The sequence below is a fragment of the Sphaerodactylus townsendi genome, linkage group LG09 (genome assembly GCF_021028975.2).
Source record: "Sphaerodactylus townsendi isolate TG3544 linkage group LG09, MPM_Stown_v2.3, whole genome shotgun sequence".
Taxonomy (NCBI): Eukaryota; Metazoa; Chordata; class Lepidosauria; order Squamata; family Sphaerodactylidae; genus Sphaerodactylus; species Sphaerodactylus townsendi.
The window spans coordinates 22895701-22923007 of record NC_059433.1 but is presented as its reverse complement, the minus strand read 5'-3'; the positions used below and the strand labels follow the sequence as shown (position 1 = coordinate 22923007).

Below are 27307 nucleotides of genomic sequence, written 5' to 3'. Positions count from 1 at the left end.
TCTTTGGAGATTTTTTGGCTGAGGCTAGATGGCCACCTGACAGCAATGCTGATTCTGTGAATTTAGGCCATTATTAAAAGGAGGGGCAGGAAAGGATGGGTCAGTGCTCAGCTCTGGCTCTTGTGGCCCTTTCTTAAATGCCGAGGGTAATCCCTATCAACACTTTGGGTCAGGAAGAAATTTTTCTCTAGGCCAGATTGCTCAGGGATCCTGGAGGGTTTTCCCCTTCCTCTTGGCATAGAGTAGGAATCACTGGGGGAGAAGTTGTGAATTTCCTGCATTGTTCAGGGGTTAGACAGATGATCCCCAAGGTCCCTTCCAACTCTATGTGTGTATTGGTTGTGGGAGGTTTTCCGGGCTGTGTGGCCGTGGTCTGGTCGATCTTGTTCCTAACGTTTCGCCTGCATCTGTGGCTGGCATCTTCAGAGGTGTATCACAGAGAAAAGTCTGTCACACTGTGAGGAAAAAATTAGTGGGGTATATTGTCCATGTCCCAGGGTGGGGAACCAATCAGTAAGTGTTTGGGTGGAACTTGAGTGCATTGTATTGCGGGTGGGGTTATCAGTCCATTTTTTAAGTACTGGTAGCCAAGCTTTGCTAATTTTCAGAGTCTCTTCTTCCTTGTTGAAGTTGTCTTGGTGTTTGAGAATTTCAATGGCCTCCCTGTGCAGTCTGACATAGTAACCTTCCGAATTGTCCAGAATTTCAGTGTTCTCAAATAAAATGTTATGTCCAGTTTTGTTTAACACATGTTCTGCAACTGCAGATTTTTCAGGACGGTTAAGCCGGCAGTGTCTTTTGTGCTCCTCAATGCGAGTCTGAATGCTGCGTGGAAAACTTTCCCTTCTCACTAGACACAGTGTGACAGACTTTTCTCTGTGATACACCTCTGAAGATGCCAGCCACAGATGCAGGCGAAACGTTAGGAACAAGATCTATCAGACCACGGCCACACAGCCCAGAAAACCCACCACAACCAGTTGAATCCGGCCATGAAAGCCTTCAACAATACTATGTGTGTATGTTTCTAATTTCTTATTTTTATTGTTAGCTGCAGTGGGGAATAAAAATATAAGAAATGAAATGACCATTTTTGAGTGTTCCATTCAAAGTCAGTCTGGGGAAAGCCAGTCTGTCAGGGTGTGTGTCTGTATTAAGTGCCCTCAAGTCCCTTCTAATTTATGGCAACCCTATGAATTAATGATCTTCAAAATGTCCTATCGTTAACAGTCTTGCCAAGTCATGCAAATTGAGGGCTGTGACTTCCTTTATAGAGTCAATCCATCTCATGCTTGGTCTGCTTCTTTTCCTTGAGTCTTCAACTTTTCCTGGCATTGCGATCTTCTGATGTGACCAAAATAGGATAGCCTCAGTTTAGGCATTTTAGGTTCTAGGGAAAGTTCAAGCTTGATTTGATTTAGAACCCACCTTTTTTTGGTATTCGTAAAACTGCCCTCCAACACCACGTTTCAAATTTTATTTATTTATTTACTTTGGCACTTATTTCCTGCCCATCATAGAAATCCCTGGGTGGGATACAATAGTGAATTAATTAATCAGGGTGCCAAGTTCTTATTCTATCACTTTGACAGTATTTCATTAAAACATTTATATTCCTCCTGTTCTCGTGGCTGCTGTGCTAGCTTTCAGTGTTTATGATTCAAATGTACCATCTACCACTAGCATTTTAAAGTGATACAGTCTCCTTTTCCCAGGAGGATTGAACCATGAGTTTCTCTTTAATGCCTCGTGATCAGTGGTGGGATCAAAAATTTTTAGTAACAGGTTCCCATGGTGGTGGGATTCAAACTGTGGCGTAGCGCCAATGGGACTGGGCGGGGCACGATGGGGGCGATATGAAGTGCGAGGCATTCGGGTGGGGCATTCTGGCTGAAGGCTGTGGCAAAAGCGATGCAGCCGCTCAGGTCCTTGGGTGGGAAACCAATGCACGCAGGCGCAGGGTGCCACGCACGCCGGTGCACTTCCTGCTAGACTGCTTCAAGTTCTGCGTGTTACTGCTGAGAGGAGGGGCGTAACTAAGGCAAAAATCACGTGGCAAAATCACGAATTAGTAACCCCCTCTCGGCACACACACATAATTAGTAACCTACTCTTGGGAACCTGTGAGAACCTGATGGATCCCACCTCTGCTCGTGATCCTCCCCCAGCCGATACCTGAACCCCCAACATGGGGAGTGGGGAAGGAATCCGCCCTTATTGTGAGCCCAACCTGGAATAGTCACCTTGTTACTTAAAGAGTGTCAGGGCTCTCTCAAGGCATGGCCACACTGGACAGTTGCCTGGGGAGGGGGGCATGAGCATAGGGGCCCCATGCTAATCTATATATGTTGCGACTTGCTATCAATAAATAAATACTATATATACTATAATAAATAAATACTATAAGGACTCAAGCCGCCTTGAGTCTTCCAGAAAAAGATGGGATACCAATGTAATATAATAAGTAATAATAATCATATAAATATTTGTTATTGGAAAATGCACGCTTAGCATGGGTTCTACTAAACATAACAATAAATATAATGAATATTATTGTTAATTTTTATAACAAGCAGAGGCTTGGCATGCGCCTCTGATTTAGTATCCTGGTCACTTCGGCAACCAGGCGCGTGTATGTCACTCCTGCACTACATTACCAGGTAAGCGTATTATGTTCACGTCACTCCGACTCACTTGACAGTAGGTAAGGGTCCCAGGGCACTGCTTTGTTCTGACGTCTATAATGCTGTTAAGATGGCCCTGAGAAGTGTGGGAAAACTACGAGAAGGCACTTTGTAATTCGATCCCTCCAGCGGCACCCGCGCTGCCGCTGTTCTCCTCTGCAAGAGGCGCACCTTTCCCAGGTGCCTTGTTGCCACGGGTGGGGCGAGGAACTCGGCTCGCTCCCTCCCTTCGGGAAAGCAAGAGGCGGGCGTTGCCTCCGGGTTGGGCCCAGGTAAAGGGGAGGGGAAGCCGGCGAGGAAGGAAGGAAAGCGCCCTGCGCTCTGAGTCAGACGGCGGGGAAGGCGAGGACTGGAGGGCGGCGCCTCCACGCCCAGTTGCAAAAAAGGATTCCCAAAAGGTGCGGCTGAGCCAGCAGGGAGGGGGCCGGCTGATCTCCTCCCCCGCCGCCACCATCCCCAGCCTCCCAGCCGCCGCTGCCTTCTCACCTGGACGCAGCACCACCGGGACCTACCTGCCTCTTTCTCTCTCTCCCCTCCCCTCTTTCTCTTTTTCTGCCTTAAAGATCCGTTTCCCACCCCAACCCTGGTTCGCCTCCCCCCGGGTTCCTCGTCCTCCGGAGACGCGACGCCCCTTCCTTCCCCCTCCCCCCCTTTGTGCAGCCTCCTCTGGTCACCCTTCGGCGCTGCAGCGTTTGGGTGCTTTGCATTCCTGCTCCGGGTCGGCCGCTTTCGTTTCCTCGCGTGCAGGGCTCGTGTCTGCAAACTCTTCGCGGGAGAGAGGCGCTTCGTGCCCCCGTCCCCACGAAACTCCGACTCGCTTCTCCTCTTCTGATCTGGTTTCTTCTGTCTTTCTTTCCCTTCGCTTTGCGCTCGCTCCGCCGCCAGCATGAGCATGAACGGCGGGTCCCACTCCCGGATCAACACCTTGGGCAGGATGGTCCGCACCGATTCCGGCACGGATATGCGCTACGAAATGAACTCCCACATGATGATGGGGGGCGGCGGAGGGGGTGGCGGCGGCGGCGGCGGCGGCTATACCCACAAAATACATTACGCCCAGAAAAGCTACGGAGGGGACATGACCTCGGACGGATACGTGTAAGTGCCACTCCGTTTGTGCGCGTCTGTGTGCCTAATCGGGTTTTTTTTTTCCAGGCCTTACTTTTGCAATGTCTTGTTGGAGCGGTTGTTGCTCGACCCCCTCGTGGTCCGATTCGAAGGTGGGAGTTGGGCAAACCTGCGCTCAGGTCGGGCCACAACTCTTCCCGCGTCCTTTGCTTTTGCATGTTGCATTGGTGTGGGCGGCAGAGGGAGAACACGTGTCGCGCGTTTGCAGCGGGGGTCGCCGAACTGCTCGAAAAATAAAAGTGCGCGCGCGGCGCCGTGCAGAACTTGGACTGGAGTTTGGAATTGGACGGCTGGCCAAGGGAGATTGGACCCTTTGGCTGGAAACCCCGCCAAAGTCACCGGGAAGAGCAGAAATTTGACACGGAAAATTGGGTTGATGGTGTTTGTTTGTGTTGGCTGGTTTAGGCGTCAGAGAAGCGGAGATCTTGGCTGTTTTGGAAATGGGAGGCAGTGGAGCGCCTGGCGGCCTTATCTCTTGCATGTCTCTGGCTGCTGATCTCAGCTGCAGCTCGCCTAGATACGCTGCCCTTTGCAACTGCTCACCCCTTGCCCCTCAAAGAGTACTTCCCCTAGGATTGGGGGGAGAGGCAAAGAATCAAGGCTGAGAAAGGAAGAGTCTTCCTTCCTCTGGTCTCACAAATGATCTTGAACAAGAAGAACACAGCTACCAAAGGATAACCTAAATCCAGACACTTCTACCAAGGAAAACAATTGTGCTTTAATGTCTACAGAAGGGGGGGAAATTGACTTCGTACTTCTTGCGTGTTTTTTCAATACAGAAAACACTGTTCAAGAAGATCACGAAGAACTCTGATCACGTGTGATATTTCTAGATGTATGTAGTGTAAAAATGTGTGGGCCACAAATGTATTGACCAAGCACACGTACACTAATGATAGTAGGTGACTGTCTTTTGGGTGTACACACAAGACAAAGCCAGGTTTTACTCTGTGTGAAATGGCTGTTGCGTGCAGGTCATTGTATTTGACAATCCACCCCATCACATGTGAGTCATTCGTTGGAGCAGGAAGCCACAACCAGTTGTGACTTGGTAGTGTTCATACAAAGACATCGAGCAACAATCTACGTACGGATTGCATGCTGTTTCCAGCATAGAAACACTTTTTGTGGAAGGAAAACATTCACAAATGAAATTTCTTGCTTTATGTATTGTTACGTTTGAATTAGATGAAATTTCTTTCCACCCCAGAGTGTGCAGGCCAGGTGTAGAACATGTGCCGTACTCCTGATGAGTGTACTACTGGGCGTATGCTGAGTGTATTCCTTTCACAACTAAGTCTGTTCATGCGCAGGGCACCAGATGAGAAGTGGCAGCTTCTGGGGAGTTTTTTGAACACCAACATCTCTCGCTTTGAAAATCGCCCTTTCTGGTGGAACATGTTTTTGTAGAAGCCGTTTCCCCACTCTTTCTTTTGTGAAGACTGATTGCTTTGCCTGTTGAGGCTCCGCAGGTTGTTCTTTTAATAGCAAAGATGCTGGAGTTGTGTTAGTCTGGAAAGGCTGTACTTTCCATCATATCAGAACTTCTTCAGGTGTCTCAGTAATGTAACCTCAATAATATTGGCCGTGGGAGAATGTGCAGGATAGTTCATAGCTGCAGGAGGAAAAGCCACAGGTCAGGTTGCCTGCTTGTACATAAGGGCCAAGTTCAGAAGAAGAAAAACAAGAAGAGGAGTTTGGATTTATACCTCGCTTTCTGTCCTCTGTCTCAAAGTGGCTTGCAAACTCCTTTCCCTTCTTCTCCCCACAACAGACACCTTGTGAGGTAGGTTGGGCTGAGAGAGTTCTGAGAGAACTGTAACTAGCCCAAGGTCACCCAGTGGCGTAGGAGCTTAAGAGCTCACATATCTAATCTGGAGGAACCGGGTTTGATTCCCAGCTCTGCCACCTGAGCTGTGGAGGCTTATCTAGGGAATTCAGATTAGCCTGTACACTCCCACACACGCCAGCTGGGTCACCTTGGGCTAGTCACAGCTTCTCGGAGCTCTCTCAGCCCCACCCACCTCACAGGGTGTTTGTTGTGAGGGGGGAAGGGCAAGGAGATTGTAAGCCCCTTTGAGTCTCCTGCAGGAGAGAAAGGGGGGATATAAATCCAAACTCTTCTTCTTCTTCATGTGTAGGAGGGGGAAACAAATCCAGTTCACCAGACTCTTGTCCACCATTTATGTTGGAGGAGTGAGGAATCAAACCCAGTTCTCCAGATTAGAGTCCACCTGCTCTTAACCATTTTACCACACTGCAAGGCAACAGTTAAACTTCTGAAGTCTGCCTGTGTGTGGATTCTGCTGTAGCCTTCTTGTTTTTAAACCCCCCTCTATGTTCTGTGTTTGGAAAGCCATTCCTCCTTAGTCCCCTCCCTACCTTCTCCATGAGATAATTCTTTCAACTTGTATGTGTTGGGCTGCTTTCATGTGTTTTTCTCCTGAGGGGCTGGGTGTTGGCAGCTGACTGGAATGATTTCCCACAAACTATTAGCTGGTTGCTAAAGATTTGAATGGGTGCAAAAAAATCAGGCTGTATTTGTATCGATGAGAAATTGCTTCTAAGCATGTTATTTTTATGTGGGCATCTCCTGAGACCTTGTAGGAGCCTTGGACACCAAAGCCGACAGCATCTTGAGCAGTGGTGGGATCCAAAAATTTTAGTAACAGGTTCCCTCGCCGCCACCCCCCTCAGCAAAGGGGGCAGAGGCGTACCTGGGCAAACCTGAGCCCTGGGCAAAACCTGAGTTGGATGCCCCCCCATGGGCAGCCACCCCACCATGACCCCAAACATTTTTTTTGCACCAGGTCATTTCTAAATCATCATCACATTATAGAAAATGCCCCAACTCACAAATCTGAACACAGCAATGGTGAAACACACAGGTTCTTTCATAGAGACTGGTGAGATAAAAGGTACGAAAGGCTGAGGATCAATGAATTGCAGTACCTGAAAGGGATTAACCCAGTTCAGGGAATTACATTATTAGTCGCAATTGCTATGTGGAACCTTCACGTTCAAAGGCAGTATGCCTCGAGGAGGCGAGGGCGTGGAGATGGAAAAGCGGACCCAATTAGTAGCCCCCTCTCGGCACACACAAATAATTAGTAACCCACTCTCGGGAACTGGTGAGAACCTGCTGGATCCCACCTCTGATCTTGAGGTCATGTAAACACGGTTCCCAAGCTCCATGACATATCCTCTGAACTTGTTCGTTTGACACTAAAAGTCATACCTCTCACTCCAGAGGGGCAGATCCCCTAGTTCAGGGGTGGCCAACCTATGGCACTCCAGATGTTCATGGACTATAATTCCCATCAGCCATGCTGGAGAGGCTGATGGGAATTGTAGTCCATGCACATTTGGGGTGCCATAGGTTGGCCACCCCTGCTAGTTTGTCCGTGATTCACATCAATCTTCATTTTTTATTAACGTGGAACTGTGTTTGAAAGAGAACTGTAGAAAAGTTACACACGCGGTGAGACTAAATTGATGCAGGCACCCTGCGTTCTGATTGTGATGATTGGTCCACACAGTCATTTGTTCTGACTTAATGCAGCTCCCGAGGAGCAGCAGTGGCATAGGAGGTTAAGAGCTTGTGTATCTAATCTGGAGGAACCAGGTTTGATTCCCAGCTCTGCCACCTGAGCTGTGGAGGCTTATCTGGGGAATTCAGATTAGCCTGTACACTCCCACACACGCCAGCTGGGTGACCTTGGGCTAGTCACAGCTTCTCGGAGCTCTCTGAGCCCCACCTACCTCACAGGGTGTTTGTTGTGAGGGGGGAAGGGCAAGGAGATTGTAAGCCCCTTTGAGTCTCCTACAGGAGAGAAAGGGGAGATATAAATACAAACTCTTCTTCTCTTCTCCATGCTTACCAAGTGATGGTATCTTATGCATGTAAAAATGACTGTCATAAATCAAACACTCCCTTCAAACTTTTTGTATCCCATCACATCAAACTCAGGAACTTTTCAGTAAAGTCAGCAGACATGCTCAGCTGCAGGCAGTAATTGAGAAATGAAGTGAACTATGTGCATGCATTAACCTGTATTAAGTCTGATGCTCCCTCTCTCAGAAACTCTTGTGCAGAGGTAGTGGTAGCGCAGTACGCTTTTTAACAATGAGCACCTATCTAGGTGCCATTTTTATCTTCACAACAGCCCTGTGAGGTAGGTTAGGCATGCCTTTCCAGATTGCTGCATGCCAAGCTGGAGTTCAGTCGGTTAAGCTTTTCACAACCTCCAGCTTTTTATGCTGAACAACTTTTAAAAGTATCGGGAGCCTTGCTGGAGGAAGAGCTGGAAGCCTTACTCTGTCCAGAGCCCTGAAATATTTGCTCATGATGTCAGCATGAGTGTTTAGAAGTGCATCACCTTGTCAACATAAACATGGCCATGACTCTCTAACCATGGTGAAATGGTTAGGAGTGCCAAATTGGTGTCTGGAGACTCGTTGTCGAATCCCATTTGGCCATGAACATAAGAACATAAGAACAAGCCAGCTGGATCAGACCAGAGTCCATCTAGTCCAGCACTCTGCTACTTGCAGTGGCCCACCAGGTGCCTTTGGGAGCTCACATGCAGGATGTGAAAGCAATGGCCTTCTGCGGCTGTTGCTCCCGAGCACCTGGACTGTTAAGGCATTTGCAATCTCACATCAAAGAGGATCAAGATTGGTAGCCATAAATCGACTTCTCCTCCATACATCTGTCTAAGCCCCTTTTAAAGCTATCCAGGTTAGTGGCCATCACCACCTCCCATGGCAGCATATTCCAAACACCAATCACACGTTGCGTGAAGAAGTGTTTCCTTTTATTAGTCCTAATTCTTCCCCCCAGCATTTTCAATGAATGCCCCATGGAAACTTGCTGGGTGACGTTGGGCTGTTACATGCCCTCAGGCTAACCTACCTCACAGGGCTAGTGTGGAGGAGGAGAGAATGATACAAGCTGCTTTGGGTCTTCATTGGATATATAGGTGTGGTTATAAATGAAGTGAATAAATCATAAGCAGGCAATAACTGTTGCAGTTGCAGCTCAGCAACTAGTTCTTATAAGCGAGCATTGTGCTTTGCTACAAAACCTTCAGTTTGTGCAAATGTCATTTGAATGGAAACCCGGCACTAGGTGGTGGCTATGCATATGGAATGTGGGCAGTGTCTCTGTTTGAGTCATTGTTCTCTCAGTTCTGCATAAATGCCAAACAAGTAAATTCCTTGCTGTGGTGGCGAACCTTTGGCCCTCCAGTTGTTATGGACTACAATTCCCATCAGCCCCTGCCACATGGCTAATTGGCCAATTGCTGGCAGGGGCTGATGGGAATTGTAGTCCATAACATCTGGAGTGCCAAAGGTTCGCCACCACTGAAAGTATTTAGCATCTACCCTATCTCATTTGAAAGGCTGAGTCGGGTTCAATTCAGTTCCGGCAAAATTGTCTAGCAGAAATTCCTTGGGGAAAGTTACTTGGGAGCTTTTGTGGGTATATTCTTGTGACCCTCTCATTCTTTAGGAGGCAGATGAAGACAGTTTTATTCATGATGGCATTTGATTACTTCTTTAAATTTTATCTAGTGGTTTTAATGAATTTCTTTGCATTTCATTATTTACATCCTAAGCTTCCTGTAGTTCCTATAACAGTGGTGGCGAACTTTTGGCACTCCAGATGTTATGGACTACAATTCCCATCAGCCCCTGCTAGCATGGCCAACTGGCCATGCTGGAAGGGGCTGATGGGAATTGTAGTCCATAACATCTGGAGTGCCAAGGTTCGCCACCACGGTCCTATAAGATAGAATGGCAGCTGATAAATGTTTTAAACAAATAATAATAAACAAACTCACACAAACCTTGCCCAAATTTGCACGGGTCCAAAAAATCTCTGTCCCTTTCTTTGATCTAGTGAGATCTGAACAGCTTTACTTTGGTCATCTTTCTGTATTCCCCAAAGTGAGTATCTGGGCCCCAAATCTGCTAGTGATGAAAGCGTAAACAGAGTTGTGTCAGTAAACCTGGCCAATGTTGTCAGTTATTCACTGACTTTCCTCTGACCTCAGAAGAATCTCCCTTCATAGTGTTTCCTCTGATTTCGTTGACAGGATAAAATTCAAAATGATACAATGGAGAGCAAAGAAATTGGTGATGAAAGACTAAAAAAGAAAAGTTTGCACGGGTACTGTCTCTACAATGACTTTAGATTTCACCAAGAGATTGCAACTTCCTTTGTCGCAGCCGTTTCTTCTTAATTATATGTGTCTGTTTCCTTTATATAGCATAGGTGCCTTCATACTTGCAGTAGTTACACTTCACCTTTAGCTATTTCTTAGAATTTAGTCAGTCTGGAAGAGCAGGAATATACAGTACCATCCTGTGAAGAGTTACTCCGTTCTAAACCTGCTGAACTGAATGGGTTTAGACTGGTGTAACTTCGTGGGACTGCCTTCACCTGTAATCCATCAACACTTTTTTGCAAACTGCTTTTAAACCTAAACACTGAAGAAATTCTGGGATTTTTATTTATGTTTAAACGCCCAAGCGGCCATGCTTTAAACTGAGCTTTGGCAGTGACCTTTAGGGTTGGGTCCTGATGCCTTTGAGGCGCTTCCTCATTCATGTTTTAAGTATTACTTTCCTCAGAGCATCGTGTCAGCCTCTCCCTGCCCCAAGGGCTGAACATGCTGGCTCTGTAATGTTCCCAGCTTCTGTAATCCTGGGAACTGAGGAAGGAGTTTCTGTTCTCAGTCACTGGTTCTCAGTCTTTGGGGGCCATTTTGATGGCAACTTTTGCACAATTGTAAACCTTAAGTGCTGTTAACTCCTTTTGAAATGGCTAAGACAGTGTCGGCGAACCTTTTCGAGACCGAGTGCCCAAATTGCAACCCCAAACCCACTTATTTATCGCAAAGTGCCAACACAGCAATTTAACCTGAATACTGAGGTTTTAGTTTAGAAAAAAACAGTTGGCTCCGAGGCGTGCGTTACTCAGGAGTAAGCTTGGTGGTAGTCGGTGGCTTTGTTTTGAAGAAACCATGGAACTGTTCCAACGGGTGAATCACGACCCTAGGAAGGTTTACTCAGAAGCAAGCCCCATTGCCAGCAACTGAGCTTACTCCCCAGTAAAGGATCACACTTCAGTTCTTCGCATGAAAATCAGTGGGGTTTAACAGTGCTTAACAGGGTTGCCTACACTGCTTCCCCAAAACTAGGTCTTACGTTTAATGCTAATAATCGAGCCCAGTAGCCCAGACCAGCCTAGATGTATGTGTGTGTGTGTGTGGGGGGGCTCTGTTTGCGTGTGCTCACAGAGGGCTCTGAGTGCCACCTATGGCATCCATGCCATAGGTTCGCCACCACTGGGCTAAGATGTCTACTGTGTAATGCGAGCTGCTACTGCCCAGTTGGTTCAAGACCACGCTAATGCCATTCAGGTCACACTGTTTCACTTCTGGTGGACTTTTAGCTCTTGTAAGTGCGGAATTGTCGTTGCCACCTGTACACACAAAGATTTTGCAAGTATTTTGCATGATCAACAAGGCAAACATGCTGTCTTGTGCTGTGTTATTTGGATGTTTGTGTGTTTTGGGGAGGTCATGTTTGGCTTCACCAAATCTAACTTGACATAGAATCTGCAGCAATCCTGCAGAATAATGTAAGAATTACAAAGCATTGTGTGCTAGGGAAGTGATTAATAACTATTGTCCATTTTGTATCCCGTGGTTCTTTTCCATCTGTGTGATGGTGCTTTGGGTAGCCAAGAAGGCGATTTTTTCTGATCCCCCCCCCCATTGTAGATTCCCTCCCCCCCTCCAAAAAAATGCTATTTGTGAGTGTACTTTGACTCCAGGAACTGAATTTCAGGGAGTTCAGTCAACTGTGTCAAGATTGGAGGGGAAAGAAGAGAGAGTGGAACTCAACTGCAAGCTTTACTCCTCTTGTACTTTGGATCTAACCCTGTCTATGCCAAAATATTATTACTGCTATTTAGAATGCATACGGAGCTTTCAAGGAAAGATGTCAACCTCTGCATCTAGCTGCTGATGTGGTGGTGTTGGGGAGACAGTGGTTTTCTACACTCTTAGTATATATTCTTTTACAACACCTTTCTACTACCCTGTAAGGTTGACTAGTGTTGTCATTATCTTTTTAGAGCTGAGGGTGAGCCATTTGTGTAACATCACCTGGCCGCTTTGAGAGAATTTTTCCAGTGAGATTGGACTGGGGATTTATTGCCTCACAGTTTTCAGCATGAGGTCTGACTTAAATGTAATGCCAGCAAGGCCGATGATCTCAACGTCTGCAGCTTTGCATGAGGATAAGATGGAGTAGGAGAGAACAGTGTAAGCTGCTTAGGTTCCCTGTTGGGGAGACAGGTGGAGTATGCATGAAGTAAATTACCTCAGAGTCTTAACTTTACATGGGGCTGCCGCCCATGCAGATCTGCTGTGCATGCTTCGTGGCGTCTGATAGCCTAGGCGGGTGTCGTGCCATATACCATATGCTTAGCTTCTTTGCATAGTCAACATCTGAGGAACTGTAAAGCTGTCGTGGTAGCTTTCTTTGCCTTACCCGTGTTATGTTTTAATCAGGGTTCAGTTACCATTTTACATCTGTTCTGCCTCAAACGTTTAAAGACCTTTCAGGTGTATCAAAGTGGCTCCATATTCATTCAAATACAGACGGTGACAGCAAACGCCCTTATGAAAACAAACAACAGACCGGTCAGCACATGAAGGAAAGCCTGGTTTGAAAATTATGATGGTTTGCCATGAGGATTGTCCTATCTTTTGCCCACAAATCCTTCGTTTTGATTTACAGAGCCCTACCCTCTGTGAATAAACGCAAGATGTGTCTTCTGTTCTGATAGCCACCCCATTACAAAATCCCAGTGAGGAGTGGTTTATGTACGCTATGACTAATGAACAGATCATATGATTAAATGACATCAAGGGCTACCCACTTGCCAAGCGTGGTTTAGATGCAGAGAGAGTGAATAATTAGAAATGAAAGATGTACAAGAGGCCTTTTGTTAAAAGAATGAGCATCATGCTGGCAGGGGATGATGGGAACTGTAGTCCATAACATCTGGAGGGCCGCGAGTTTGACACCTATGGTCTAGAACAGTGGTTCCCAAACTTATTTGGCCTACCGCCCCCTTTCCAGAAAAAATATTACTTAGCGCCCCCTGGAAATTAATTTTTTAAAATTTTAATAGCAATTAAACAGAAATATATATGTATTAATGTTTCTACCTGTGGCCATCACCGCCCCCCTGGATCGCTGCAGCACTCACCAGGGGGCGGTGGCGCCCACTTTGGGAATCACTGGTCTAGAATGTTGCTTGAGCTGTCCCGATAACCAAATTCAGGGTGGAACCTATGCTAGGCCAAATGGTAGACTTGCAACTTGCAGGATCAATATGGGTGACTCAATGCTAAGGAATACAGAAGAGTAGACAGATACTTGACTGAGGGAAATTAGACTTCTTGTAAGTTCCAGTCTTGATGACAGGCTGCTGGTGATTTAAGAGACTCGAAGCAGATTGTGGGCTTGGGTTTTCTTCCAGTTTATCCCTTTTTAAACCATGATTCTGTGTTTCATTTGCACTGGCATAGCATGACTGCTAGAAGAAAGAACCAAAAGGTTGAGTGAAATAGGTCCTTTGAAAATAGAAACTGCTACATAGCAAAAATAGAACTGTGTTTATTCAAATTAAAATGAAATTATCATCGTAAAAGACCATAAATAGGCTTCCAAGCATACATTAATGAAAATCATAACACATATAGTCTTATGCAACACATTTAGACCCAAATGCTTTTTGGCCATTTGGCCTTCTTCAGCTGTCAAAAATAATGTTGTAAAATATTACAATCTGACAAAATGTTAAAATATTGACCAAAAGTGCCTTCTAAATGACTGAGGTAAATATTGAAAAGTTTTGTACCATTTAACCCAAGTTTTGTACCATTTAAACCAAGGTTGTTCACTCAAGAGGTATGACATGGTATGCCAGTATTTTCAGTCAGGTTCAATTCTGGTAAAATTGTGTCCTATAGTGCCTCAGTTATGTGGAGTTTCAATTCAGAAGTAACAATTGAAGGTCTTGAGACTTCTTGTAAGTCCCAGTCCTGATGACAGGCTACTGGTGATTGGAACTGGAAACAGATTGTGGGCTTGTGGGTTTTATTCCAGTTTATCCCCTTTTTAACCATGGTTCTGTGGCTCATTCTGCACATGCAGAATAATGTACTTTCAAACTGCTTTCAGTGCTCTTTGAAGCTGTGCGGAATAGCAAAATCCACTTGCAAACAGTTGTGAAAGTGGTTTGAAAACGCATTATTTTGCGTGTGCAGAAGGGGCCTGTGTTTCGTCTGCACTGGTATAGCAGCACTGCTAACCATGGTTAGGTTGCAATCACGTTGTCTCTGAAATATACATTTGGCTAAATATTGAGATGGGAGAGGGAACAGGAAACCAGTGCAGTGTTTTGGGCTGAAGCATGTAGTGGATGTTAAGCATGCATCTTTGTGATAGCTTGTGGCAGGTATCCCTGTTCACATGCAAATCTGTTTGGAAGAGACAAGTGAATGTGCATTCGTGTTAAAAATGGTGACTGTGACGGACTGCAGATTGAGGGTTAATTTTAAAGTGCAGTTCTGCCAGTGCAAAAAAGAGTTAGAGTTAAGGGACTAGCAGGAGATCTAGTATGATCTACTGGTTAGTGTTGCATTAGGATCTGTGAGAACCAGGTTCAAATCCCCACTCTGCCGTGGAAGTGTTCTGGATCTCAACTAAACTTCTTTCACAAGATTATTAGGAGGGTAAAATGGAGGAGAGCAATCTAACTCACTTCGGGCACTGTATACAGAGTGTATATTGGTATCTTGCAAAGGAAGCTTTGACTCTTAAAAGCTCATATACTGGAAATCTTGTTGGACTCTTACGGAGCTGCTAGCCTTGGAGCTAGCTGTTCTACTGCCAGTCAACATCAGCGCCCACCTGAAACATAAGCAAAATAAACAAAATACTATACATAGGCTACATATAATACTAAAAATGTAAGATTTAATATAAGTGTAGAAATGTCTACAAAGAGAACAAAACCAGTCAAAATATCTAAGAAAATTATAAAGTCCACAATAGTGCAAAGAATCCAAACATGGGGCAAACTTGCCACTCGCTGCCCGTTTCATGGTGAAATTATTCCACTTCCTCAGCAGTGGATTTTCATCTTGTCCACACGTTCTGAAGTCACTATCATGGGATAGGCTGTGCATACTAATACATTCGTCGATGTGACATTTTCTATTAGGCTAAGATATAATTGTGTTTGGAAGCTAAAAGTGACTTCAGAACATATGGGCAAGATTAAAATCTATTGCTGAGGAAGTGGAATAATTTCAGCACGAAACGGAGCAGCGGCCAGCTCATCCCATGTTGGGATTCTTTGCGCTACTGAGGACTTTATAATTTTCTTAGGCTGATTCCGCACGGGCCAAAAACAGCAGTGTGAAAACAGTATAAACCCTTTTACACTGTTTTCAACCCTTTTACACCATTTTCACACCATTTTCACACTGCTGTTTTTGGCCCATGCGGAATCAGCCTTAGACACTTTGGCTGGTTTTGTTATCTGTTTAAGCATTTCTGCACTTATTTTGTTAAATCTTATACTTTTAGTATTGTATGTGGCCTAGGTATAGTATTTAGGGGTTTTTTTTGCTTATGTTTGATTGATTGCACACCATATCTGCTTTCATTATATGTATATTGCCCACCTGAAAATACACTGCTTCATTGCAATATGTGTAGAGGGCTAGTATGAGCAACTGATCAGTAGATGGATTTAAGGAAGCGTGCTATTCCTATCAGTGAAGATGCAGTTTGGGAAGAAAGTGTCAGGGATGGTTTAAGCATAACAATCAATCTGTTCTTCAGTGCCCACACTTGGGGGATAGAGTAGGAAACTGTGAAGGTGGTCGGGGCAGTTAATTCTTCCACTTCACCAAGAGCTTGGTTGAAGGATTATTGTGGCATATGCTTTAGAAAGAGAACACAGAATACATAAAAGATAGTTATATAACAGAGTGTATTGCAGGATGGCATGGGACCTTACTATCTTCTTGAAACTGTAGAATGTTTGGATTTAGACGAATCACAACCAGAGCTCCTGGGAGGGAACTATGGAGACAGAATTCCAGGGATCCGGATAATCCTGGTAGCCCACAGAGATGGGCAAGGCATGTGATTTGCTTTGCATAAGTGCCTGCAGTGGCTTTTAGCAACCTGGCCCATGATTTTCTCCTAGCTCTTTACCTTGGTTATACAATTAAATATGTTGGAATGTCCCCTGAGATGTTTTATGCCTATGGCCTCGCATCCTCACCCATCTCATGGCTCTGTACATATCCTGGGGCATTGATAATTATTGGTTAAGCATTTGTGTACCCAAAAATGAGAATGTATCATCTTACTATATAATTGAACAGGGTATTCCCAATGACGAACCAGAAAAAGCAAGGGTTGCTGGGAAGTGTAGTCCTTGACTGTCTGGGTATGCCCAGATTCCAGCTCCTCTTGGAGGGGCAAGAACTACCCTTTCCAGCAGCCCTTGCTGTAGGAAACCATACACCCCTCCTCCTCCCACAATGTGCTGCTCCCTGACAGCAGTGAGCCTTGAAAAGGGGGGAACAACAAGAGGAAGCCATACTCTCCTCTTCCCTCTATGGTCCCTGTGGTGAACTTTGAAGAACTTCCTGAACTGGGAGTATGGGGCAAACTCTGTCAAGCCACAGCTGAGCAGGAAGAGCCCATTTGCATAGTTAGAGGAGTCTTCTTGTGTGGGATAGATGGAATAATTAGGCTAGGTTTTCATTATCTGTGGTAAATTGCAGGACCAAGCAAGGAGGAAATGTGGGCACCATTAACCCACCAACAGCTTTCTAGAGCCCGTTGTATTTGCTCGTACAATGGGCTTTACTGCTAGTGCATACTGATGTTCCGCATACCCTACTCTATTTTTAAACACATTTTACTCCAATATATATATTAGGATTATGATGTGTAATTGAAAGGTCAAACTTAGTGCCCATCAAAATGATCTCAGATTCCCATCTATGGGGCACATCAATGACTGCATACTGCCCTTCAGCATTTAAACTATGGTGCACCGTGTTTCCCTTTGAAATCCAGTTCCGCCTCTTCTGTTTTTTTTTCACTGTAAACTTTTGCTTGTTGAAACAGGCATGTTGGAAGGGGAAAATGGAAAACATGATTCTCTATTCAGGTGTTGTCTTTGGAGGTGGCAATTGCTTAATTGTTTCAATTGGAGCCAAAAAGATTGTGTAAAAAAGTGCCGTGGTTAGTAACACATACATGCATGCTGATCAGGAGTATACATGCACCAAGGCTGAAAGCATCCTTCATGAGCTCCTTGTAGCAGGGTCATTTTTTCATTTCTAACTCACCCCCTGAGATTGTGCCGTGGGTCTAATAATGCCCTAAGGACTCTTCCTTGGGCAGCTGAGAGTCGTTTCTCTACCCCACCCATATCCAGGAAAGGGTGTGTATCTGGATACAGCTCATATGTGCTGTCATTAAAGTTAACAATCTGAAAAAATAATCGTGAGCTTGTGACAGACTTTGTGTGGAAGCATAAATTTGGGAGAAGCGTTTTCCTTGTGTGTCTTGAGCACATGTAGACCCTATTTTTGGCCCTATTAATAAGTAACGTATATGTGACTTTGACTTGGTGTTGCCTATGTGTGATGGGAGACGATTAATGCCATTAGACTTTGGCCTTAATGGTCTCAAGAGGTCTGCCTTTAGATGGTGGAGCTAGGGCCAATTTTCAGGACTTCTTCTGCTATATCCTAAAATCCTGCCCTGATGGTACCACTGATGGCAACTATAATATAGATAGACCAAGCTGTGCAAACTTGGTACAGGTGGTGTCTTTTGCAGGACTGTAGGTATAGCTGCAATTTTTTTTGTCTAATACATGCACATTAACTGGGCTTGGAGGTTGAACAGAAGTTCTCTTTCTAGTGGCCTGTGCAGTCTACGATGCAAACTTAATTGACCCTGTTTCTGCTCTCCTCCAGTGCCTTATACAGAGGTTGGTCCAGAATATATTGACCAAATATTTTGTGCTCTTTGATTCTGACTCAGTGAAATTCATTTTGTTCTTTTGTCCTTTGTCACTAACAACTTTTGTACCAATTTATGGGATTGAGCCCTTCATTTAGGAATCAAACCTATGCATAACTGTATGGCTTGCAATATCATAAAAATGTGCTATGGATGTTGGTAGTGGCACTCCTTGCATTAGTGAATAAGTGAGGTTTTTGCACATAACTACTGATGGATGTTTTCAGTAGTTCAGCTGCATCCTTTCTTTCCTGTCTTCCTTCCAAGTGGGAAGAACATTATAGCAAATGTCTAAGATGAGTAAAGGCAACATTATCATTACTGTCATCTTAAAACTCCTCCCAGGAACCCTCTTCTTCTGTTTAGACATCAGTGGGAATTCTGGGGATCTGAGAAGTGCCTTTTTTGTTAGCCCTGCCATTTTAGAAGCAATTATAATGCTGCCCAGCAACGAAGGTATCAAGCCTAGTTCTTGCTAATCAGTACTGCATCCACTGTGCAGCCTTGTGCTCTACAAGTAAGTTGTTTTCTAGTTGTCTACACCACCTTCTGAATCTAAATGTGCCTCCCAGTTGTTGAAACTGGACCCCTAGCAGCACAAAAACAGAAGAATCGTAATATTGTCAATATGTTAAAACTCATTTTTTTGAATTCTTTAAGGCCCGATCCTCACATAACTTTTACTGTGTACATTCTGTGTGATTCTTATTCTCCCTCAGAAGCCAGGAGGACATCTTGGGTGGGTTATTCCAATGCCACACAAGATGTCCTCAGAGGAGAAGGACATCTCACAGTGAGTACTCAAAAGCCCATTTTCATTTGCTTCCCACAGGAGTTAAACTTGCAGGAAACTGGGTTTATTTTGACATGGTAATTCTAGCTCTTCCACCATGAGGCACATTCAACTGGAAGATTCACCTCATAGAAATGACATGGTAAAATCATAGCATGTATCCTGTCTGAGGTTGGAAGTTCTTCCATTTTAAGGTGCCTTCCACCAACTTAAGTGGCTTTTTCATTTGAGGAGGGCTCATTAGGTTTCAGGAAGACTAAATACTTCACTTAATTGAAGGGTAGGGTACATGCTAATGTCTTGGGAGCAAAACAGTTCCTCAAAAAGTAGCATGAGAATTGGGTGTTATTGAGTAATAGCAGATTCAGAGCTGAATGACACAAACATGCATTACTTAGTGACATTAGCAGAACAGGTGAAATATCCCACTTAAAAGTATTGTGTTTAAGAGTGTGTGGTTCTTTGCTGTAGGAGAACGCCAGTCCAGCACAAAAATATTTGGAAGCCTTTGAGATGGCTAACTCAATAGATAGGAGACTTGACCTTGATCTACTTCCTTCCACTTCTCCTTTCATTTGTGACTTTTCGGCCTGTAGCTGCTCTTGTAATTTGCTCAGAGGAGAAGGACATCTCATTGTGAGTATCCAACAGCCCATTCTCATTTGCTTGCCACATGAGTTAAACTTGCAGGAAACTGGGTTTGTTCTGTCATGGTAAATACTAGCTTTTCCACCGTGAGGAAATGCTCTTCCACCACGAGGAAGAGCCCACAAGGGCAGACTGGCCATTTAACTTCCTGGGAAAATTCCTGATGGGCCACTGCCCCACAGGGTGGCCAGGAGCAAGCCAAGCCAAGCTAAGGCCCTGCAACTCTGCCCATGCCTCAGAGGCTGCTCGTCCTAGGCCTCTCATTAGCAATGACAGTTTCCATCATCTCACCCACTGTCTCTTCCTCAACTTCTACCAGGAAATGATGCAGTGAGTAAGCTAATAAGAATATAAGAAGAGCTCTGCTGGATCAGAACAGTGGTCCATCTAGTCCAGCATCTCATCTCATACAGTGGCCAACCAGTTCCACTGGAGGTACAACTATAGGGCCTTCTTCTGATGTCGCCTCCTGGTCCTGGCATTCAGAGGTTTGCTGCCTCTGAACCTGGAGATTGTTCATTGTCAGCCCCACTGAGCAGAGTGACTCTGCAGAGCTGAGTTGTAACACAGCAGGAATGGCTCAGTTGCCTCATACTTGGCACTTGCCTGAAACTTGGAGGGGTAGCCTTAATGTAAGAAGACTATTTACCTGTTATCATATATGGCAGGCAGATTAATAAATAAAATGCAATGTATTGTCGAAGGCTTTCACGGCCGGAATCACTGGGGGGCTGTGTGGTTTCCGGGCTGTATGGCCGTGTTCCAGCAGCATTCTCTCCTGACGTTTTGCCTGCATCTGTGGCTGGCATCTTCAGAGGATCCTGTGAAGATGCCAGCCACAGATGCAGGCGAAACGTCAGGAGAGAATGCTGCTAGAACACGGCCATACAGCCCGGAAACCACACAGCCCCCCAAATGCAATGTGTTTGAGTTTATGTAAGGCAATTCAGTGTTTAATCTGTGATGTCTATTTTATAGATGTCTGTCATGGCTTGATCTTGCTTTCATTAATTGAGGAACAAGCATGTTTAAACGCACACTCATTAAGTCTGTTGGAAGACCAGCCCATAATTGTTGGCTGCAAAAGCAGAGCATGCAGGGTTTTGTTTTTTTTAAAAAAAAAAAATAGTTCTAATTAATCTGAGTACTTTACATAAAATTTGAGCTTGATGTCTTTGCAGCAGAAAAAATCCAGTTCGGTACGCAGAGTTTTGGATTAACTTTAGACATTAATTACTTTCATACGGTATCTGTACAGTGGCATGTTTCTGTTCTTCATGGCAGGTGCCTCTGTTTGGGAAATGCCTGAGCTTGTTTCAAAAGCTCTGATCCCATCGGTGAGGTGTGGTTCCTAGTTTGTAGCACCTCACCCATAGTCAACTAGTGCTGGCTTGCTGCAGTGGCAAATCCCAGCATGACCAAGTTCTGGCAAAGCAACCTAAAGCACAGAGATTCTTTGTTCACAATATTTAATAAAACATTTTATCTTTCAGAGCTGCCCTAGTTTGATGCCCATATTAGAAGCATGATGTTAACAGCTCTAATGTGGCAGTTTTGTCTTATAGCAAGAAACTGTAATTTGGAACGCTGGGTTTTATAGGGTTTTTAGTTGTTTTAATATTAATAGAGCCATAAGTTGTACTGTAAATTGTTGATGTTTTAAATTGTGCTCTATCTATATGTTGTTAACCGCCCAGAGCCCTTCAGGGGAAGGCGGTATACAAAATGAATAATAATAATAGTACTTTGATTACATAAGGGGCTCGCTAAGAAGATAGGAATAATGACCAATGAGAGCATCTGAATTTCACATACCGTGTTTCCCTGAAAATAAGACAGTGTCTTATATTAATTTTTGCTCCCAAAGATGCGCTATGTCTCATTTTCAGGGGATGTCTTATTTTTCTGTGTTCTGTTCGTCGGGCATGCTTCCAAACAAAAACTTTGCTATGTCTTACTTTCGGGGGATGCCTTATATTTCACACTTCAGCAAAACTTCTACTACGTCTTATTTTCAGGGGATGTCTTATATTCGGGGAAACAGGGTAGTAGTCAAAACTCTGTGGAACTAATTCACACAATGAATCTATGTAGAGTATGTTGATGTGAGTTGCATGCTTGCTGTTGCCCACAAAAGGTGTCTCATTGACATCTAGACTTTTTTCTTCCCTTATCAAACCTTCCAGTGTCTAGGCCTGTAGTTCATTATTATTTGAAAGTGGGTTGTCTGTACCTCACCAAGTTCTCACCTATTTAAATCTGTATTAGTATCTGTTTTTTGTAGGATAGTGTAGAAAACCTGTTTCAACATTAATTGGCTGGTTGGATTTCCAGGGTTGGGCTCATTGTAATTATATCATACAGGTTTCAGATGGTATGACTTTGAGTAGAAGCTTGAACTATTATTATTATTATTACAGCTCGGGATGCTTGAGGGGATAATTTAAGCGAAAGGCAGGTCCCTGCCTAGAGGTTCTACCAGCCTAAATTTAGTCATTTGTGAGGCTTCATTTTGGTTTCAGAACAGGGACAATTAGGGACCCAGGACTTCCTGGAAGACAGGAGTTCTGAAATAGGACATGAAGGATGGGAAGTGGTACCATCTTGGTGTATTTGAAGAAGTTCCAGAAATAAAGATCAGCAAGAAAGAGCGGACCTGTACTTTATTTTCACTTGAATTCTTCATTGTGTTGATACTTCCAGAGTGCGTCACCCAGAGGTGTAGCTGAACTAGAGTGTGCTTGATGCGCACTCTGTGTTTTCCGCCCCCCTCCGTGGCGCCCTGCCCCTCCTTACCTTAGTGCAGGCTGGAGAAGCGGCTTGTTCTCTTCAGGCTGAAAATGGCCTTGTGGGAACTACACTTCCCATGAGACACTGGGGCTCGCAAGGTCTCCTGGGAAGTGTAGTTCCTACTAGGCCATTTTCAGCCTGAAGGGAACAAGCCGCTTCTCCAGCCTGCACTGTTTCACAAAGGTAAATGTGTGTGCGGGGCGCGGGGGGTGTGTGATTCCCCCTCCAGCACGCACCCAGTGCAACGTGCACCCCCCAGCCCTCTGGTAGGTCCGCCTCTGGGTCTACTCCTGCAGCCACCTTGCCTAGGGAGTAAGAATCCTGCTTGTATACCAGCTTCATTCTTCAGCTAGATCACTTTAGTAGAGCAACTGGAACTGGTATTTGAGCCATGCAACATGAGACATACACATATTATCACAGTGATTAATATGAGGCTGTCGACTCAGCGTTATAATTCAGCTAGCAGACCACAGAAGGTGGGGCCAGAATATCATGGTGATCTTTGCAAAGCCACGCTGATTGCAACACTTTCATTTAAGAAAGGCGTGCTGCTTTGCTTTGGAAAATATTTAATCTGTGATTAATTACATAAGTGTGATTAATTCCGCTGTTAATGTATTTCTTTCTTCCCTCCACAGTCAAAATGGAACCGGCACCATGTCCAGGCGTCAAAACACCATCCAGGAACTGCTGCAGAATTGTTCGGATTGTCTGATGCGTGCTGAACTCATTGTGCAACCTGTAAGTTTTGAGCCTAAACGAATGCTTAAGCAGCTGCTGCTGCTTCAGTGCTTTGAAGAAGCAAATATGGACACAGACCTTAGAACAGGGGTGCCCAACTCTGGCGCTTCAGATGTTCATGGACTACAATTCCCATCAGCCCCTGCTGGCATGGCCAATTGTTGGACATCTCTCCCTTAGAGCAGCGGTTCTCAACCTGTGGGTTGCGACCCCTTTGGTGGTCGAATGACCCTTTCACAGGGGTCACCTAAGACCATAGGAAAACACATATTTCCGATGGTCTTAGGAACTGAGACACAAATAATTTTATGGTTGGGGGTCACCACAACATGAGGAACTGTATTAAATGGTTGCAGCATTAGGAAGGTTGAGAACCACTGCCTTAGAGTAATGCACTAGCTCAGTTTGTTAAGTTGGAGAATGTGTATGATAGTCCAACATGGGCGGAGGAGAGGCGCATGAACATGTATTTTTCTTCCTAGTTGCTCCTAAGAAAGAGTAATTTATTTATGCAGGTACCCCACTTTTTCCCCCAGTAGAAACCCAAAGCTGTGAATAACATTAGGCTGAGGGAGTGACTGGGTTAAGGTCACTCAGGGACCTTTCATAACAGAGTGGGGATTTCCCGCAGCCTAGTCTGACATTCCAACCACCGCACCGCACCACCGCCTGCAATCCTCTTGTTGATTACCGTGTATGTAAGTGCCAGCTCTAGTTTCCATTTAATTACGGCAACTCCAGAAGAGCTTTCTGGCAAGGCAAGTAGACTAATGTAAGGATTTGCCTTTGCTGTCCTCTGAATAGCTGCTCTGGTATTCCTTGGTGGTCTCCCATCCAACTATTAACCAGGGCGTATCCAGGTCTGGACGTTGGTTATTATAGGCATAATGAACTGGGGCATCCAAATCTGGTATCATTTGGGGACCTGCATCCTTGCCTGCTTCTTTGTTTTTGATTCCCTCCCTCCCTCCCTCCCTCCCTCCCTCCCTCCCTCCGCTTTATTGTTTTGTCAGTTTGCATCTTTTGTTTCCTGACTGCATTTGTCTATGGACATACCTGTAAGGGAAAGGTGACTTCCTCAACAGCTGAAGCAGAACTTTAGGGATGGGGAAACCAGGAGGAACAGATGTGATCACCACATCTTTCCTCTGTTCAAACCCTTAGTGTTTAGGTTGTATATGGAAAAAAACAAGGAAAATAAAAGTGGTCGGGTTGCTGTCAGTCTGGCAAGAACATAACATTGTTGTGCAGATAACTGAATCAGGCTCATTTTGGGTGTTGCTGCTTCTCCACCTGGTTGCTTTGTGGGCTGCCTTTGTTCCGTGGTGCCGGCTAGGTTTGAGATCTCAAGAAGAAAACAATCCTTTTTATGATTTCATTAGCATCATTTTTACAAAAGCAACAGGAATATTGTTCTGGAGGAGCCTTGTTCTGAGGGTATGCAGAAACGTTTCCCACAGTCTTCACTGAAAGTGGGGAGGCCAGCCCATATCTCTCCAAAATGCTTAAGTAGCTGAACAGTCCCACCATACTGAAGATTTCCTTTGGAACTCTCCAACAGTGAGAAAGGAACTTAATTTTATCAGTCAGCACAGGCTCAAAGGAGCCGCAGCCAGTACATAAAAATACTTGTTTTTAATCACTCATTTAACCAACAGTAACATCGTTGATGCTACTAATTTAATCCTCCGACAAATATCACAATCCAAATCTTGGTTGGTTTTACACATACACATTGTTTTTCAAATTGCTTTATTATCTTTTTAAACTGTTTGTTGCCTTGAAGGCCCTAATTGGGTACAAAGATGGGTAAGTATGGTTTTTTTTGTCTGTGAGTACCTATAATTATCAAGATGTGTACCATGAGAAAACACCTCTAACGTATCAACTGGTTGCAGCAACTGCAGCAAAACCAGTTTGACAGCATCTGCTCCAATGTGCAGCATTTCAAGATGTCTGAGGCAAAACTTTTCAGGGTCAGTTCTGGCAAATGCTGCGAAGCTACTTTCCAGCATTTGTTTGCTCCAGGAAAAAGAAGACAAATAAATGAGGCGGAATGTTGCAAAATAATTATTTTGCCTCTCTAGAACTGTCTGCAGCATGCACCGGCACAAGATTCCAGTTCTGGGGAGAGCTACGTACAGTGGAACCTCGGTTTTCGTCGGTAACCTGTCCGAAAAGAATCGATGAAAACCGAGGCAAACTTTTCCATAGGAATCAATGTAAATCCAATTAATCCGTTCTAGGCACTCCAAAAAACATACCAAAAACACATTTTTGGTGAATAAACATAGTGTTTAATGCTGAAAACAGTAACAAACAATAACACTAGGACCAGCTTCAGAGCCAGTGGACCAATGTCGCACCAGAAAGCTGTCCAAAGAGGTCTGTTTCTGACGCGTCTTTAGGATTTGTCTGAAATGGGGCAAGACATTGTCATTAAACAAGTTGCAGACACGGCCTGCAACAGCTTTATCCGGGTGATTTTTCTCCACAAACCCCTGCACTTTATTGCAAATCGATGAAAACCGAGGCAAATCAATGAAAACCGAGACAAATTTTTCAGTGAAAAAATCGATGAAAACCAAAACCGATGAAAACCGGAGGCAATGAAAACTGAGGTTCCCCTGTACAATAGAAATCTGAAGATTTTTCCCCCCTAGAATAATAGTTTGCACTCCTTTGGCACTATTATCATAACATTGGCCGCACATTTTAGATACCAACAATTTATCCTTTTTAGTCACCCTGTCCAACACAATGCTTGCAAGACCTATTCCTGTTGCAATTGTAATTGTAATGTGAAGAAATTTCCAAAAACTCTCCTTGATGTCCACTGGTTTGCCGTTAACAAAGACAGGAAGAGTGTGGCTTCATGATACAACTGACATGGCGGACCTGTGGGGTTTTCAAGACATAAGAACAAGCCAGCTGGATCAGACCAGAGTCCATCTAGTCCAGCTCTCTGCTACTCGCAGTGGCCCACCAGGTGCCTTTGGGAGCTCACATGCAGGATGTTTCTGAAAGCAATGGCCTTCTGCGGCTGTTGCTCCCGAGCACCTGGTCTGTTAAGGCATTTGCAATCTCAGATCAAAGAGGATCAAGATTGGTAGCCAAAGATCGACTTCTCCTCCATAAATCTGTCCAAGCCCCTTTTAAAGATATCCAGGTTAGTGGCCATCACCACCTCCTGTGGCAGCAGATTCCAAACACCAATCACACGTTGCGTGAAGAAGTGTTTCCTTTTATTAGTCCTAATTCTTCCCCCCCTCATTTTCAATGTATGCCCCCTGGTTCTAGTATTGTGACAAGGGATGTTTTGAGGTGGTTTACCGTTGAGTGCCTCCACATGGGCTGAGAGAGTTCTGAGAGAACTGTGACTGGCCCAAGGTCATTCAGCAAGCTTTCTGTGGAGGAGTGGGGAATCAAACTTGGTTCTCCAGATTAGAGTCTGCAGCTCTTTCCCACTGCTGGCTCTCTGTATGTCATTAGAACTGGTTAATTGTCCTCCATCCCTAATAAAGTTGTCATTCTTCACTTTTGGTGGCATAAAGGTTGCAGTGTGAGAAAAACCCCACAATTATTTCACAGCAGGGGTGGACCTCAGCATGTGCCCAGTTCCACCCACTGCTGTCCAAAGGGAGCCTCTACATTCAGAGGCTATAAATCTCTAAATATCAGTGTTGGGAGATGACTTCAAGGGACAGTTTGTTTGTTATCCCTTTGGGGCAGCTGGTTGGCCACTGTGTGAAACAGGATGTTAAATTAATTGAACCATTGGCCTAATCCAGTAGGGCTCTTCCTGTGTTTACTTAAAACTTGCAAGTGCTGTTCTTACATGGGCCTGTTTAGCCTCAGATTGTTTCTAGGTCTTTAAGGAGGTCAAACTGCTGCTTGAAAGTGCCTTGATTTCACCCAGATCAGCATCCCACCCACCTTCTTAGTTTGTCTTGGTAGCATTGGAATACTCCACCATAAATACTGGGTGGCAGTGTGAGAAAGAGCCCTTGCTTGAGAAACCTGGATGAGAAAGAGCCCTGTTCAACGATTGACAGAATAGTGTGGCTTCTGTTCGTTATATTCTTATTTTCTTCTATTGAATCGGGTTTCTTGTAAGTCCATAATGTCTGTAACTTAGAGGGGGAAATACTAATAACTGGTATTTGTGGTTAAAATGGTGTTGGGAACAAGAGAAATAGAGGAACGATTGGATAATGAACAAAATCTGCCAGAGTTCTTGAATGCTCTTGTTCAATTCATTTTATTGGCGTTTCCACTGGAGGACTTTTCCACAGGAGGATCGTATCTCATTTGTTCAAAAATACCTCCCTCTTTAGTTTCAGAGTTTGTCAATCGGTAAATGCCAATT

The 27307-nt window shown here is 44.6% G+C and overlaps 1 protein-coding gene across 1 annotated transcript in view; it reads left to right on the top strand.

Moving 5' to 3' along the window:
* Window positions 1-3138: 3138 nt before the first annotated feature.
* The window catches only part of LOC125439414 (desmoplakin), a 62715-nt gene continuing 38546 nt past the window's right edge, over window positions 3139-27307 (top strand). Inside the window, exons 1-2 of the mRNA XM_048508520.1 lie at window positions 3139-3782; window positions 22836-22938. Coding sequence (XP_048364477.1) covers window positions 3571-3782; window positions 22836-22938 — 315 coding nt within the window. The 5' untranslated portion in view covers window positions 3139-3570. The remainder of the gene's footprint in view (window positions 3783-22835; window positions 22939-27307) is intronic.